At 37.8% G+C, this 16,630-nt stretch overlaps 1 protein-coding gene across 1 annotated transcript; it reads right to left on the reverse strand.

Annotated features, from left to right (window-relative positions):
- Window positions 1-2,381: 2,381 nt before the first annotated feature.
- Window positions 2,382-16,493, reverse strand: LOC145470496 (uncharacterized). Its single transcript, XM_081454312.1, has 5 exons — window positions 16,457-16,493; window positions 10,784-10,953; window positions 8,889-8,956; window positions 3,096-3,315; window positions 2,382-2,712 (listed from the first exon to the last, which is right to left on the reverse strand). Exons 1-5 carry the CDS (start codon window positions 16,461-16,463, stop codon window positions 2,638-2,640), a joined length of 540 nt encoding a protein of 179 aa, XP_081310438.1. The 5' UTR covers window positions 16,464-16,493; the 3' UTR covers window positions 2,382-2,637.
- Between the last annotated feature and the right edge of the window lie 137 nt (window positions 16,494-16,630).

The raw sequence follows: 16,630 nt of genomic DNA on the forward strand, positions 1-16,630 counted from the left end.
ATTGAACTCTTAATTTGATTTCTATGGCTTGACGAAATCAACTGGTTGATCTTTGTAATCAGCTCAGTATTTCAACTGTTCCGGCATTTAGTTCTAATTTCTATTGTTTCATTCATTTGATTTATCAGTGGCGGATCTAGGACCCGGCCCCCCCCCCCCCCCCCCTCTTATTTCTGGTGAAAAAAAAAATGACTGAAGGAAGAGAAGCCGGCAGGGCAAGTAAGACACGACCGCCGCCCCCCCCCCCCCCCCCCCCCTCCGCCTCTTAAGCTCAAAGTCTGGATCCGCCCAAGTGTCATCATCTCTCAAAGCTAGATTGATGAGGAAGAAAAGAGAGTATTTACTTCAACCCCAAAAAATGTTTCTCAAAACGTTTCTTTCATGCAGCGGGTTCGTGTAATGCCTTCAGAGATTTTAGTGGTCATAGTCTAGAGTCATGTTATTACATAATTGCCACTGACCTTTGCCAGACAGCAACTTATACTTGAGACAGAGCGTAAATTGTTCTCAGCTCCTGACAGGTTACAGCGTGAAGCCATCAGGCATCGATTGCTTTAAACGATCTTCGCAATATTTTTTCTGGTAGGTTGACTCAGTTGTTAGTTCCTACAAGAGCTGTTGTGCTGCATTAACAGGTGGGTTCAGCAGTAGTTATGAAGTTGTAAATAATAAAGGTGGCAAGTTTTTGCTCGCAGACGAAGGCCGCTCACGCTCAAAACGTCACCTTGGCAAACTGGCAACGGCGGGTAATGCATCTTTATCACCTTCTAGCTGATAAATATCTAAGAAGGTTTGAAACTAGCGAAGTTCTGTCATTTTAGTAGTAATGGCGCGGAGGCCAAAACTGCATCCGGAGGTCCAGGGTTCAATCACTCTTGCTCCATTATCAAGCTAGGTTTGTTCTGTTATTGGTCAAGACCTTGAATCTGTTGTTGCTCCTCCCTACACTCAGGGATAGAAAAGGTTGTTGGCAAATATTGTTTGAGTAACCTGCGGTAGAGGGGCGGAATACTTCTGGCGCAATGTACTTCATGAGACAAGAAGTATAAGTGATAAAAACCGACGTTTCGGTGCATCTTGCGCCATTATCAAGGTTACATAATTAAAGATAAAAAGCGGTTTGTGAACAGGCTAAGTTGAAGCGAATTTGCTTAAAAGAGTGCCAAGCTAATTACATGAATACTTTAGCACGAAGAGAGTCAGACTGCACATTCAGTGCTGGTTTAAGATCTTGAATACACAGCATTTTATTAACAAGGCAGTCAAATTTGTTCGCGCATTTCTTGATTACATTGAAGCGTGCTAAGAAATTGGTCAGAACAGCTTCAACTTAGCCCCTTCACAAACCGCTTTTTATCTTTAATTATGTAACCTTGATAATGGCGCAAGATTCACCGAAACCTCGGTTTCTATCACTTATATTTCTTGTCCCATGTATTTCCAAATCGTTTCTTGCAATGTACTTCAATTCGATTACATCATAGTTAATAGAGGGAAATGGTTAAGAAGGCCAGTAAACATCAAAGAAGCAAGCAAACAGGCTAAGATTTACCTTGGAGGGTCTTTGACCACGCACATCTTTTGTTTTATGCTCATTGACTATGCCTGAATTACATAATCGCAATGCTTCCATTGGTTAGTTGTATGAGCGCACATAACCACCTTTTGTATTTTGCCAGGTTTTGTACAGGGTCAATCCCCAAAATAGCCAACAAGAACATACAACAAAGAACTTTGCACGGTTTCCTAACCATTTCCCTCTGTTAACTATGATTATATCAACTTTACTGAGCTATTTTTATCAATGGTCATAAACTTTGCAAAGTTTCAAAGGCACGAACAATCAGTGTTTGTAATTTTGAGGATTCTTACAATATTGTATTTGATGTAATGTAATATCAAAGGGGACAGATTGATGAATTTGAATATAATTTCCCACTTGATATGCCCAGTTTGGACTGTACTAGACTGCGGCAATTTATCCGTTTTGTTCTCCAATGCCTGCACATCAATTTTCTTCTGCATTAACTTCTTCTGCGCTTGTGCAGTGTAGTCATTTTTAACACCGAACATCTGTAACTACGACCAAGTTACAGAGCATGGCCACAAAATACGACCGGAGCTTGTCCTGGTTTCTGTACTTGGAGTATCTCTACCTCTCCCTGGATGTGATGCTAGTCCATCGTAGGTGTACCTCCAGCATTAAATTCGCCGTCACTCAGTTTTCCTCCTAGATGGATGAAGGCACTTTGAAAATAACGTCCCTCGCACAAGAGGACGTGACCTCGGCCAGGGCTCAAATCCAAACCCCTCGATCCGAAGTGTGATGTTGTGACCAATAAGCTACCGCGCCTCCCACGCGGTATATGGGTCTGGGTCTTAACGAGGCAAATAATAATTTATTCAATAAAAGTGAAAAGAATGCAAAATACATTACTAAAAGCCTTCTACAAAACTAGACATTTACAAGAGATAAACCCCTTTGTTCTGTTACACGCTGCAAAAATAGTCTACTATTTATGCCGTTGTACGATTTTCTACTTTACAGTGAGCTGATTTAAATAACCTTCAAACTGTAAATTGGTATTTTTCTGTTTTCTAATTTGTAAACTTTATTTGACTTAATCGTCATCTGCATCAGCTTCCTGTTAAGAGTGATTCAATTTCTTTGATTTCATCGAGAGTTTCTTGCTCTTTGGAGATCTTATCAAGCTGTAAAAAAGGAAATGAAACCGTTATCAGCCAATGCCATACTCCAATTTAAAATGGAAAAAAGCTGTACTTAGGGTACGTGAAGCAGATTCACAGACCAGTCTTTCGGAACAGAAGAGACCGAAGGGTTTTGTCTTAATGTTTCAGAAAAGACATGGTGTTTAATCACGTTTTCAAAAAACCGAGAAGAAAGCTGAAGATACATGTTCGACGCACAGGGGTAACGCAAACTTTTTGACGAACTATAAGGTTTGAAAGACTGCGTCAACCTTCTGATATATTTTCTCAACGAAACTAAAGCTAAGGAGAAACACGAGACTTAAAGTCTAAACTTGTTAGAGAAGACTAAAAAAATTGCGTTTCTCCTTAACATGGTAACAAACCTGAGTTTTCTCTAAGACTTGTCCAAGTTCTCTTTTTTCTTTTAAAGCTTCAATTTGTTGGAGTTTTTTCTTTAAAGCTCGTATTCTCTTTTCCGCAGAAGTTAGACCGCTGGCCTGAGAGACTGAAGGCGGTGTTTCTGTGGTTGTCGTTTTTTCTTTGACGCTTTGTGCGTCGATGCAAGATGAGATATCGGCTCCCAAATCTTCAACTTCCGCCATGCTGAGAGATTAAAACAAAATGAGCATAATTCATGTTATTTTTGAAAACGTCGGTGAGCATAATAAGTTTGGTAATATGATGTCATAAGCTAATGTTCTCATCTTGTAAGGAAAATTACAGTTGATAAAACCCTTCATTAAGGTTCGTGTTTTCTAAGCGTTATAAAAGTTTAAGAGATGTCGCACGTTCTCCCACGTTCTCGTCTGAGGAGATCAGCCTGGTTTAACAACAAAGATGAGACAATTACAATCATTCCAAAGTCGCATTGCAAAGAAGATTTTAAAGGTAAAAGTGACATCAGCTGAGGCCCTAACATCGTTGCGGTGGGTCCCATTACATGCAAGGGGTTTTGGTCATTGGTGTTGTCCTGTGTAAGACGCAATGAAAGGAGAGATCCCCGAACATTTCGATGCGTTTAGATCTACCATGAACCAACAACATGGTTACAATACCTGAAATGGTTACATGCCCAAAATTAGCAAGCCAAGAACGGAATGGGGCAGAAACAAAACGTATTATAAAGCAATAACCGATTGGGCCTCACTGGCAAGTGAGCTAAAGAAACTCATGCCAAAAAGGATTTTTAAACACAAACTGAAACAGTATTAACTCAACCATTTTTACCCTTAGTTAGCAGTAGTATTTTAATCCTACTTCTAGTTTTATACCCTAGTTTTAGTCCCACGTTTTTAGCTTTTATTACTTCTATATTTAGACATTTGATGTATATTTTAGACTTTTATTTTTTAGAGGGCCCTCCTGAAAACCACCGCTAGGTGATTGGAGGCCTCCTCTTAAAATACTAATTTATTTATTATTTTACGTTCTAAAATCAATGAAAGAAAAACTAAGCTTTCTCTTCAGCCTATCAGTATCAGGAACTGGGTGCATACATGATTATTCATGAAGACGCCCGGGCTTATTATTCTCGTATCTCCAGAAAAAAAGATGTCTCTTGACTAGCTCTTGCTATTCGTAAGCATCGATTAAGTAGGTCTACATATGCATTTGCTGGTGTGTTTGTAAGGCTTTTACTCTAAAACTGTGTTAGCTTGTATTTTAACCGCGTAATGAAAGACTAATGAAGAATCATAGTGACCGGCTGTCATGGCGTGAACAAATTCGCCGGCAAATTATTTTCTTGCACAGGCCACCTGTGTGAGTAACCTATTAAAACGATAATTTCGACCGCGAAATGGATAAAAACCTAGGCTCAATACTGGAAGAAGTTTGACTAGTGTTTGTAAGCTTTTGTAGACCAGCAGGCAGGTAGTTAGTTGTAGAACCGAGTTCAACTCCTCAGCCGTGCTTTCCAAATAGCTACCTAGTCTTTCTGTTCTATTTTCTATATATTCTCATTTACCTCATCGCAAAATAACACAAAAGAATCATCGACACCATGTGTAGGGATGCTTTCAGTTAATCTTCTTATGGGAAAAAAACTCACCCAAACGTTTCCGTTAATTTCCTAATCAATTAAAAACCCGTCCCTAAACACTGAAATAAACCACGTAGTTTAACGCACGTGCAGAGAAATCAACCAATCAATCACAAGTTGATCGCAGCACTGCTGCTAACACTGAGCCATTGTACAGATTAAAAAATCTTTTGTTTTTCGATGTTCCCGTTGCCGTCGCGTTGTGGTTTGTTTAAACAGCCGTCTAACAATTTAATTGCGTGTATGAGCATTTTAACCAAAGTTCTCTTGCAAGCGAAATATAAGACAACTGCGGGTTTATCCTTTGAATTACTTGAAATATAGATACCACGCGATCAAAAAAAAAGATCAGCCATGATTAAAGTCAACAAGGGCTTCACTCGCATTGCTGGTAAATATCATCCATGACTGACCCTCAGTCATAGAAAGCTACAGCAAGAAAACTCGTTCATTGCTTTAGTACAAGCACCACTGCACGAGGAACGTTGAAAAACCAATTTATACAAAGCTATGTCGCCTGTAAACCCTTTTGCCTTGCCGCTGTTCTAGCTGTTTTTAATTTGAGGACGGATTAATTTCTGAGCTCTTCGTGGTCGCATTGATTTAACTTTGCGATTAATTTGGGTTTTGTTTTACGACGGTCATAAAAACAAACCGCATGACTAGAGCCAAACGCACGTAATCATATGTCTGACAACGCCCGAATTTTATAAAGTCAGTGCCTCTGGATTTCAACCATTCTTTTATAAAACTTTAAATGTAAAACGCGTAAACGACGGACACCTCCACCGTTCACTAAAATTCACACGAAAAAACACCTCTCGATACCGAATTCTTCTTGTCAATAAATCAAATTACACAATGAAACAGCACAAAAGAATCAGTCATCACTTCAAATTCATACATCTTAAATCGTAACTTGTCTTCAAGAGCTTGCTATTGAGGTTAAACAGAGCACTGGATATGTCCCAACCCATTGCTACCTTACCTCGAATAACCGGACGTTTCCTCGGCGTAAGCAGATACCTTAATGTAACCCCGACGACTTCCGCTTACGGGAGACTAGGCAAGGCGTGGTGCAATTACAAATATCCATGTTGTTCCCTACACTAGCTTATTTCCCTGTGAGTCTGTAACGAGGGTGTCGAGCGGTACGTGTTTCAGTGCTAAGGACAGGACAGGTATGTATTCCTTAGCTGATGACTCCTGTTTTCTCGTCACTTGTCAACTTGACAAGGTTAATGGAACTGTAAGGAAAATTTAAAGGTTGACAGGGGTTGACAGTAACAGGAAAGCGCCCAGAAATGAGAAGGTAACAGGCTGGAGACACGAAGAGTTTTCGTTCTAGAAGTTTATCCATGAGAACCAGTAGTTCCGGTTATGGAATTATGCACAACCGCACAGGCTGTAAACCAGTTATACCGGTTGTGGAATAAGGTGCAAAACTTATGCTTGCATCGACCAGATCATAACTGATTAACACAATACACTCCAAATCATCTATATCAAGATGTTTTTGTATACTGCAATGCTTTCTGTGTTTGATCCACGAGACGAATATAGAAAGTTTGATGTTAAAAATTATTTTCTCGAACGTAACTCTCGCTCTACCCAGCGAAAGGGAACGGGGATGGGTTAAAAAGATTTCGCAACATGTTTGTTTTCACAACTGCCAAGATAAAGTAGGTCTGTCTCCATCACAAAAACACGGTTTTTTTTTTTTTTTTTTTTTTTCAAAAAAAATTTTTAATGAACTTTAATTCTGAGACTTTTCTAACGTCAATAAGAGATAGCATGCAAGAAAAATAATGACAAACTGAGGTAGCATTTACTCTGAGAATATTAATTTGATTACGAAATCTCCTTGAAATGTGCATTTCTGTTTGTGGGATAGAAAATTCCTTATATTTCTGCATAACAATGTCCGCAACATGATATGGATTAAACAATGCTATATGCACCCACCAAAAACAGACCACGTAGGCCAAAAAACTAATCCTTCGGGGGGAGAATCTCGCAAACAAAATTAAAATTTGCCGCCTCAGGCTTCTTTAATACACAGATAACTGAAAATGAAAATGTGACGCGACCGCCAACCCTGACTGAGTTGTTAGTTTGATGTGAATTGGTTTGTTGTCTGTGGTAGGTTGGTCACGTACTTCGGCTTGAATGGACTAACAAAAACAAGGTTTTTTTGAAGTGAACTACAGAGTCTGTCAGGGCAGAAAGCGAGACATTAGGAGAAGTTTGGCAAAAGTTATTCGTCAAAATCGAACTCGCAATCCGTAACGGGTTTTTTTTTTTTTTTTTTTTTTTTTTTTGCTGCTGGGATGAAGGAACTCCTTGCAGTTGGCAATCACGTGACTAATCATTGTAGTCTTTCCGTTATGTTTCCATTTTGCGCAAGATCAAAATGCCACACTGCAAATTTTGACCCATTTTTAGACAGATAGTTCATACTAAAAGAAATCTACAACTTGGCTTGAGTAGGAAATTTTACCTCACATATGCTTTGCGCGATTTGGTAACTGATAAACGCATTCTGATCTGAAGTGTTTTTATGCATACAGATTAAGCTCTGACCTCATAAAATGTTTTCATCGTCTGTCTTAAGTTAAAAACGAGTTGTGTGCCAGGGAATCAAAGACAGATGAGCAGAGAAAACAGAAACCATACCAGCAATTCAGTAGTTCGCTCGCTGTGAATAAACGTGTTGTTAATATAAACAGGCGACTTTTGAACTTTGACCGTTTGAAGTGTTAGCATTTTCTCACTGCTGAAAGATTAAATGGTGATAACATCTGTGGGAAAGGAAAGGTTGATTGTAGAAAATCCCGCAGTGATAAAACTTGAGAGCAAAGCAAAACAGAGACGAAAATAAAGAACAAAGAACGCTATTACAGAGGTCGTTTCATAAACTTTAGACCAGGAAGTCTTATGACTTCAACCATGAATGTTTGCATATTTTATAGAGCAGTATGCAATCAAAACATGGAAAATCGATACTACATCGACAACAGACACAAATAAATTTTCATGGCATACATAATTCCTTCCCTTCCATTAATGCACAATAAAAAGGTAATGAATGGCATTTTTCTCATCGCGACACGCAAGTCGGCGACATGAGCACAGTACAAGCAGATCTTGTGCCTTGCGACAGCCATTCTTTTTCTTTCTTTGTTTCTTGCTCAGTCTTAGACGTGATAAGATAAACTACACTCTCGTGACCATGATATCGTCAAACTTCCAGCTGTGAAGGAGAAAGGGTCCTAAACGTACCCTTCGAAAGCCGGAATATGAATTCACGTGAAGTTAATAAAACCAAAAATAATGTTTAACGAATGATTATTAAATTCCTCTTCAGGAAAAAGCCTAAAGATCGATAGGAGAGAGCTGTTCTCGTGGCGTGTAGTAGGTTGAGTGAAACAATTGTTCCGAACAATCAAATTCTGATTTCAAACAAGGGTAGGTAGTTTACTCAATAAAACATAACTATCTTGGCTTCCCTTTGCTACACACAGAAAAACAACATATTAAAAAAATAATAATTTTCTATAGGGGTTCTCCGTGTTTGCACAAATTACGAGACAGTCATATGAATGACCCAATATATTACCAACTGATCTCGGGTGCGTCAGAGTTCTCGAATGAAAACAGCGTTGAGCAGATTTTTAGGGATTTTAAAGAATATAGGATTTAGACTATCCAAAACTCGTTACAGAGATTTCTTTGTGCGTTCCGTTTTACTTGGTGTTTGAGGTTGTTTCGGAGCATTTCCAGAGCGTTTCGTTTGCAATGTAACTCCTATCTGCTTATCAGATATATAGAGGACTACAGTGAAAGCCAGTGAAACTGAAACTCGCTAGAACCAGAAGCAAGGCATTCAGGATGGAGTTGTTGTTTTTAGATTTTATTGCCAATTCCAAATCCAGCATTATCTGCCACAAATCTTTATATAAACTTTAATCCTAATTTTTACTTACGCGGCACCTTTTAGGTCACCTGTGATTGGATGTTTGCTCACCCAGACAAGTGAACTCCCAAATCACGTGCAATTGTATGTGCGCCTACGCACGTCTGTCCATAAATACTCCGAACTTTATTTAAAGAACATTTTTTTCTGTGATCTCACCTCACGCCAGCAGCATTATCTTGAGCAATCCACAACTGTTGACGAATCTTCGCTGCAAGTTTGTGATCCTGCGTGAGTAAACGCGATCCAGTTTATCATTTGCTATTTAACATGAGTTTAATTTACCATAGAAAGACAAAAGGGAGCTGTAAATACTTTGGGGGTATCATCATTCAAATGAAAGCTGTTGATAAATACATTCTAGTGGAAATTATTTTAATCTTTAACAACGCTTTTGCCACGCTTAGCAGTTAGACCAAAGCGTATGACCATTTAAATGAAAGCTATTGAGCAGTACCTGAATGTGGTACTGAAGGTGGTTTTAACTTAAGTCTGACGATGAAAGCCTAGTCAGTAAAGTGTGATCATTTAAATGAAAACTATTGAACAGTACTTTCACGTGATACTGTTTATTGTGCTGTACAAGGTTGTTCTAACTTTTAAGTCTGTGGATGAAACCCTAGTGTGCTAACATTCAAATGAAAGCTATTGACCTGTACTGTCATATGGTATGGCTCATTTAACACTGTAGACACTGTTTCTATAAACTTGTACGTGATCAAATGAAAAACGCTGACGAGCGCACATTCTTGCCGTTTTATAAAACAAGTTGGTGGAGACAAGCGACCACTCTAAAATAACCACTCTAAAACAATTCTTAATACGCAAAAAGAAACTTTCGATTGCAAATACAATACACTAGAAATTTTATTTAGCACTCCCCAAGGGGACTTTTCAGTACTAATACTACTAAATAAGTTAAATCACATGATATGTAATTTTGCTCTTGAAAAAGTCAAGATTTTCATTGATAGTTTAGCGCTAATTACGCCTTCCTCTTTAAACTGAAGAAATTAAAACCAATCTGAGATAAAGCTAACTTCAAAAGATCCACATTTTACAGTCTGATGATCACAGTCATTCAAGGAATTTACAAGTCCTGGTTTACGCTGGAAGACAGGCTATACGCTATTTTCAACAGTCTTTCAAGCTAACACTTTTATAATGATACCCTATTTCAATAAGTTCACATCCCCATCTAATAAATATTAAAGTGGCACCTCTTGTAATAACCCCCCCCCCCCCCCCACTAATTAGTGTCCCTCCTCTAATACGCTCAAATCCCTCTCTACTAAAGTTCCCTAAAGATCCCCTCTTTTTAATTGATCAGCTGTCAGGATGATTTTATCTGCCTGCTTGACAATCTGGAGGAAAGCTTTTCTTATAAAGAAGTCCCATTCAAAAAGTCTTGCCTGCTTGTGATAGCCCGTTGAGCTCCTGCTGATCGCATTAATGGAACCCCTGTAAGGGGTAGCCTGTTTCACATGGTTTTCACAACATCATTTTTCACAGGTATTTTCACAGATCTATGAAATATCCTGTGAAATACTGTTTGAAATCATATAGAAAACATGTGAAACCTGTACAACATTTCACATTGTTTCCACATGCTGTCCTCACAGGGTTTCTTCTAATACAACTGGGTGGTAAATGGTGAAATACGAGACTCAATGAGGCACAGAGACCCTGAGAACAAAATCCAGGAAATCCTGAGATTAACAGCTTAAGAAAAACTGCAGCTAAGATTCAGTGCAGAGTTGGAACTAATTATGCAAAAATCCTTGCTCAAGACATGAGAATCAAATGCTCTTGGTAGCGAGAAATTAGAACTCATTTCAGTTATTCACTTAATGTTATGTTTGACCCAAAAGTTTACTTAAAAGACCTTTAATTTTCTTATGCAACACTTGCCACCCTTCCAAAACTTAATTTTCCATCATTCCTGTGTTATTATCATCATGTCCCTGATGATGTTCTTCCTCTGCAGTTGTTGTTGTTGTTGTTTTTTTTCATTTCTTTCAATTAGAATTCAATCATTCAGATGCAACACATACCTTATTGTCTTTGGCTTCTTGTAACTGTTCTCTCAATACAGCGACTGGATCCTTCATTTCGATTGCTTCCAAGGTGCCACCATTTTCTTTAATTTGTTCTATTCTAGCCTTCGTTCTCTTCTCTGCCCTTTTCTTGTTCTTCAAGGCTGACTTTGATAAATGAGCGGAATCTAATAAACAACACAACAGTTCAAAAAGTGAAACATCTCTCAACTTACTATTTTAAATCCTAACGAGATATGTCAGTAAATTGGGGATATCAGTTAAAACCACATAATTTTTTAGCTTTCCACATTTAGTCATCACACATACGCTGTACACAAAAGTTCCAGATTTCATAATGTAATGAGAGTTACAACATTCTAAAAGGTGATTCGATACAAGTGTCATTTCTTGGAGTGATATGTGATCTTGAATAAATTGTCTGCATTTGCTCGACATGATTCTAGAACTGTGAATAATTAAAAATTATGATTATTCATTGAACTGTTTTGTATCACATCTGCAAAATCCCACAATGTTCTTTCATAAGTGGGGCAGCAACAGGCAACAAGGTTATCAAAAGCTATGATCACAATCCGAAAAAAATGGCAGAAGACATGCATTGCCCTCTAATTTTTTAAAAGAATTAATTTCAATGTTGCAGCTTGAAATGTCAAAAATCCCTGGTGCCCAGGATTGGGCTGATGGCAGAAGATGATTGACATTTCAAGCTCACAATATTGCAACTATCTAGAAATCACAATATTCAACAATCACAAACATTTTGTGATTACTTTATAAATAGTATATGTACATCATTCCTGAGCAGTTTTTTTTTTTTTTTTTAAGCAGCAACCAACAATAAAAGGGCAACACAGCTTTACCATGTAAACAATGATGGCTAACAGTTAAACTTACAAATAAAAGTTGTTGTTTACAAAAGATCAAGCTTGTGTAAAATAGCATCTTTAACAATTCAGCTTGTTGGAAACAACAACTTCATCATCTGGAGAGATAAATAACCATGCATTTCACAACAAAAGGTCTCAAATTCCTGATCGGGTAGATCAGAGTCACAAATTGCCAAACATTCAAAACTTGCTAGTCCGTAAAGAGGGTCGGCATTATTTGATGTCAATCATTTCTTTGACTTGTGACTTCATGTCATAATTAGTTTTTGTACACAGATCATATTTTAGTATCACGTTTAACTTTAGTTACTAACACATTACCTGCAGAGTTCAAAGGGTAAAATAATGAGCGTCAGAAAGCACGACAAGCATTAACACTACCAGCGGTACGTGCCCAGTAACATATACAGTGGTCAGTTACTAGATAAACAGATTGATAATTTGCTAAACAATCAGTCAGTTGTGCAACACAATAAGGAGGTATGCACAAAAACATTACTGTAGTTTGTAAGTTAAAAAATATGTTTGAAAAAAAAGCATACTAAACGAAAACCTTGAAAAGCTTGGCCAAATTGCACCATCTGTACATGTTAAAAATAAATACACAAAACAGTACTAATTATTATAAACTAGCTCCATGAGCAGACAACATGAACCAATACCTGCACTGTTACTGGCTATCCAAGTGGGCTAGATGGCATCCCACAAGAAAATAGTGTTTGTCATATAACATATTAATTCTTTAGTAACCAAGCTTTTTTGGCCAAGATGGCCAGATATCAGACTTATTCTTTCTACATGTTTGTGGATCTTGACTGAGTTCCGTTAAAAACACAGACACCTTAAAATAAAGAACTTGGCTAATGTTCAGCCATCTAATTAGTTGACCTCATGCTTGGTCCATAACCAATATATTTTGCTAAACTAATTCCCACTACTGATAAACAGATGAGCATGTTCGCATGTATGTGTCATCCGGGGCTTACTCCCTTATATCAGCTGTATAGGTATGTGTGGCCCCAAAGGGCATGGTTTTTCAGCCATTTTGGTCCTAAATAGAGTATTGATTTTGGCCATTTTGGTCTCAAATAGGGCATGGTTTTAACACTTGGTCTTAAATTGGGTATGTTTTTTAGAAGAAGCTACTTTTTCATCATTATCGATAAGACCATGAACAAAAGCCCTTCACAAATTATGATTACAGCAATTTAACATTGGTCTTAACTAGGGAACTAATTATAAGGCAGGTCTAAAACAGGGTATTGATTTAAGGGTCAAGTCACAAATAGGGTAGGGAATATCGCAGATTTTGGTCATAAATAGGGTAAGGATTTTGTGAAGCGGGCTGCACACCCCTACCCAATTTTTATGGGAGTACCCCTCCCCCCTCCCATGAGGTGTTGGCAGCAGCAGATAGATACAAACCAAGTTACTTGTAAGCCTCCCGTGGTGGTAACTGATTCAGACAAAGAGAAGCTGACTGCTCTCTTCAGTTTATCAAAATTTACAAGCCCATCATTTCTTTTTAATAACAACTGGCTTGAATATGACAAGATCCATGCAAGATTAGAGCGACAAGAATAAATGCAACAGTAATTAACCTAGAGATTATAATTGATCAGGCTGAGAAATGGACATGAATTTCATTTGTGGTACTCTAAGTATAAGTGTCACTGAATGCAGCGTTCTCTAATATCTCAGCAATATCAAACGTAAGTTTCCACAATTCCAAAAGTGTTAAAAATTATGTTCTATCTTAGCAATATCAAATGTAAGTTTCCACAATTCTTCTAGCTCTTTCCTTTAGTAATCTGTCCTTCTACTCCCATGTTTTTTAATTTTCACTCAAATGAGATGGAGGCTAACTTGATAACCTCGCAGTTCTATTGGCCTCTACGCATAAACTATATACCATCATCACCTTTAATTGTTATATATGTATCTTTTTTTCTTTTTTTTATGCTAATATTGTAATTTCAAAATGTAAGTGCAAAATAAAGTGAAGTTGAAGTTAATAATATTTTGCAGCTAAGTAACATAGGCGAATCTTTGCTGACGTCACATTTTTCCTCATTAACATATGACTTTGCGCATAGAAGGCATCATGCTACACACGGTTTTACTAGCAAAACTTAAAGAGCTCATGAAACTTACTAAGTGGTGAAATTTTTGGCTCTTTTGGTGTAATATTCGAGGAGAAATTGGCTTTCAAAAACATCAACATTTCTGTGTGGCAAAAGCGCTAATGAGCTCATACATTCTTTCTAAAATTTTGAGCTTTTAAACCCATGTCGCACAAAAAGTATTCAATACATCACGCTCAAATTCCTTGGGACAGTTAATCGTACTGTGCCCTTTCAATATTCAGTATTAATCTCTTTGTAGCTCCATCAGAAACTGTATCGCTTATGGTAATGAGGCAAATATTGTAAACAAAGGTTCTCCTTTACAACTGGGTGATCTCAGATCTGAGAGATATGTAATCAGTGTAGCAAACACGGACTGGCAGTTATTACTCACTGTCCTCTGCAAGTCAGATCAAGTAAGGAATATGTATGGGTTATTGACCAAGTGTGAGGTCAAGATGGCTGGATATTGGCCAAGTTCTTTTTTTGCGTGATTATGGACTGAGACGGAGTCGAGGTCCATAATCTCGCAAAAAAAGAACGAGGCCAATATCCAGCCATCTTGACTGAACAAGCTTGGTCAATAAAGGATTTATTATATGGCTTTCAGAGAAATGTTTCTTGCGGGACGTGGCAAGTAGTCCCGAGCGGGCAAGATAGCTCCATCTTGCCCGCTTGGGTAGCCAATCACAGCGCAGGATTTGATTCATCTTGCCCGCTCACGGAGCTAGCCACATAATAATTACTTATATTCATCTTTTTGTCAGTGCAACGGTCGTGTACTATGTAGGTTTTGCATTACATTTTATCATACATGCATATAAATAATAAATGAATAAAACTACAGTAAATCAAGTGTTTAGCACTGTTATACTAATTGAGGACACTGAAATAAGCAAACAAATATTGTAAATTAAACAGAAACTTGTAAATCAGTGCACCAGTAGATTAGGGGTGCTTAGCATTTACAAAAACCATCCAGTTGGAAATTTCAGGCATAAACATTAAACAATTAAATGCGACGTTGCGGGAGAGGGAATCGCTATAAAGTATGTCCACATCAGCTAGAGAGACTTAAAAGAGCAGAAAAATAGCATCACCTCAAATCACAGCCCATAATTTCTGAAGCTTCCCAAATGGAATGGCGCGAACCATTTGATTTTCCAACTGGAATTTCCGGTTTTCCCATGTAAATGGTAAGTACCCTAGATTCATCACTACCTGATCAATCAGGGTGAGATAAAAGGTCTCATTCTGTCACATTGGCATGTAGATAGCTGAGATAAATTTGTGATACCCTCAAGGAATCACTGTTTGAGTTTATGTGCAATGGTACATGTATGTAAACATATAATTATTAAAATAATCATACACAAAACAATTAACTGTATTTTCCACAACCTCGCAAGGGGTCCCATGTAATAAGCTGTATTTTAAAACTGTCTGCTATTATTTCTCAGTTCTATATTTTGCATCCTAGAAGGAAATCACAGGTTCATAAATTGGCCATAGATATGTTATCTGATACAAGTTTATGTCAAGCACTGTCACATGTCTTCATGTTATGTCTTGTCTCATTTTATCCTGACAAGAGCATCTCAGTTTTTGTTGATCCACTTTATAAGCAACACTTGTCAGGTAGCTTAAGCTGTGAACTCAACCTAAATCAGGAGGATCTTTAACACATTCCATTATACATGTAGTTACAATATTGGTTACCAGTCATTTAGCCCCTAGCCAATTAGACCCCAACCAGAAGACGATTAGGCCCCATTCATGCTTAAAGAACGAGAAATACACCGAATTTCGACTTCTGATTGGGAGCTAAATGGTTAGGGGCTAATCAACTTGGAGGCTAAACGGCCAGTTACCAAAATATGAACTGATGATTTAGACCAAGAGATCTTAAGTTCTCCTATTTGATTGACTTTCTTTATTCCTGTTAAGTTGCCTGTCTACTTAATAATACACTGTAGAGACTGGGTAAGGAGAAACTGGCTTTGATTGTAGTTCTTGTGAATGTTTCCTCGAAAGCCCCTGCCAACCACAGACTTCTCGTCTTACAAACAGCATAATCACCTTTCCCCAGTTACAAAATCCCAAACAAATTTTTAAACCTTCCTGGGTATGAAATATTCTGTCAACATGATTGCCCGCATAAAACAGCAATACTGTCTTTATTATATTAGCCTTCATATTAATTATAATCACATGCTTATAATATGCAAAATACGATAAGCAGAGTGCATTTGACAACAACCTTCAGCTAATACAGGCATGCACATAAGATATTTTGTGTATTAACAGTGTCTCTTCAATGGGGATGATTAAATATATTTTACTGTCTCTACGGTACTGTTATTAGTTTTCGCATATAGCATGAATATTAACTGCAGCATTCCCCCAGGTTAACAAGAAAGTTGTTTGTCAAATTGAGCATGATTTCTTGAAATTGAGCTTTTGCATGCCCGTTGCCAAACTGCAAACTTGCGAATCCGAAAGTAAAATTTCAAGGGAAATTTGCCACGTTTATTTCTCTAGGCCTTGCTGAACTAACCTCTTGATTAAAGTTTAAGATATCTTGATTGTTGATTCAAAAAGAAACAGCGATTTAGAATGAAATATTGAGATAAATAATTGATAAATAACCTTACCTGCCATAGCCAGAGTCGAGTGTGTGTGAATGTCACATGCTGTACCGCGGGCTCAAACGCCTTTGTTTAAAAAATTTGATAGGCCAAGTGACTTCAAATCACTTGGGAGCTTCACTTAGTTAGCATCACAGATTTTGAAAAGTCTTTGGTTTGTACATTAGGAGGTTGCCTGGT

This window comes from Orbicella franksi, chromosome 15, assembly GCF_964199315.1.
Source record: "Orbicella franksi chromosome 15, jaOrbFran1.1, whole genome shotgun sequence".
NCBI classification, from domain to species: Eukaryota; Metazoa; Cnidaria; class Anthozoa; order Scleractinia; family Merulinidae; genus Orbicella; species Orbicella franksi.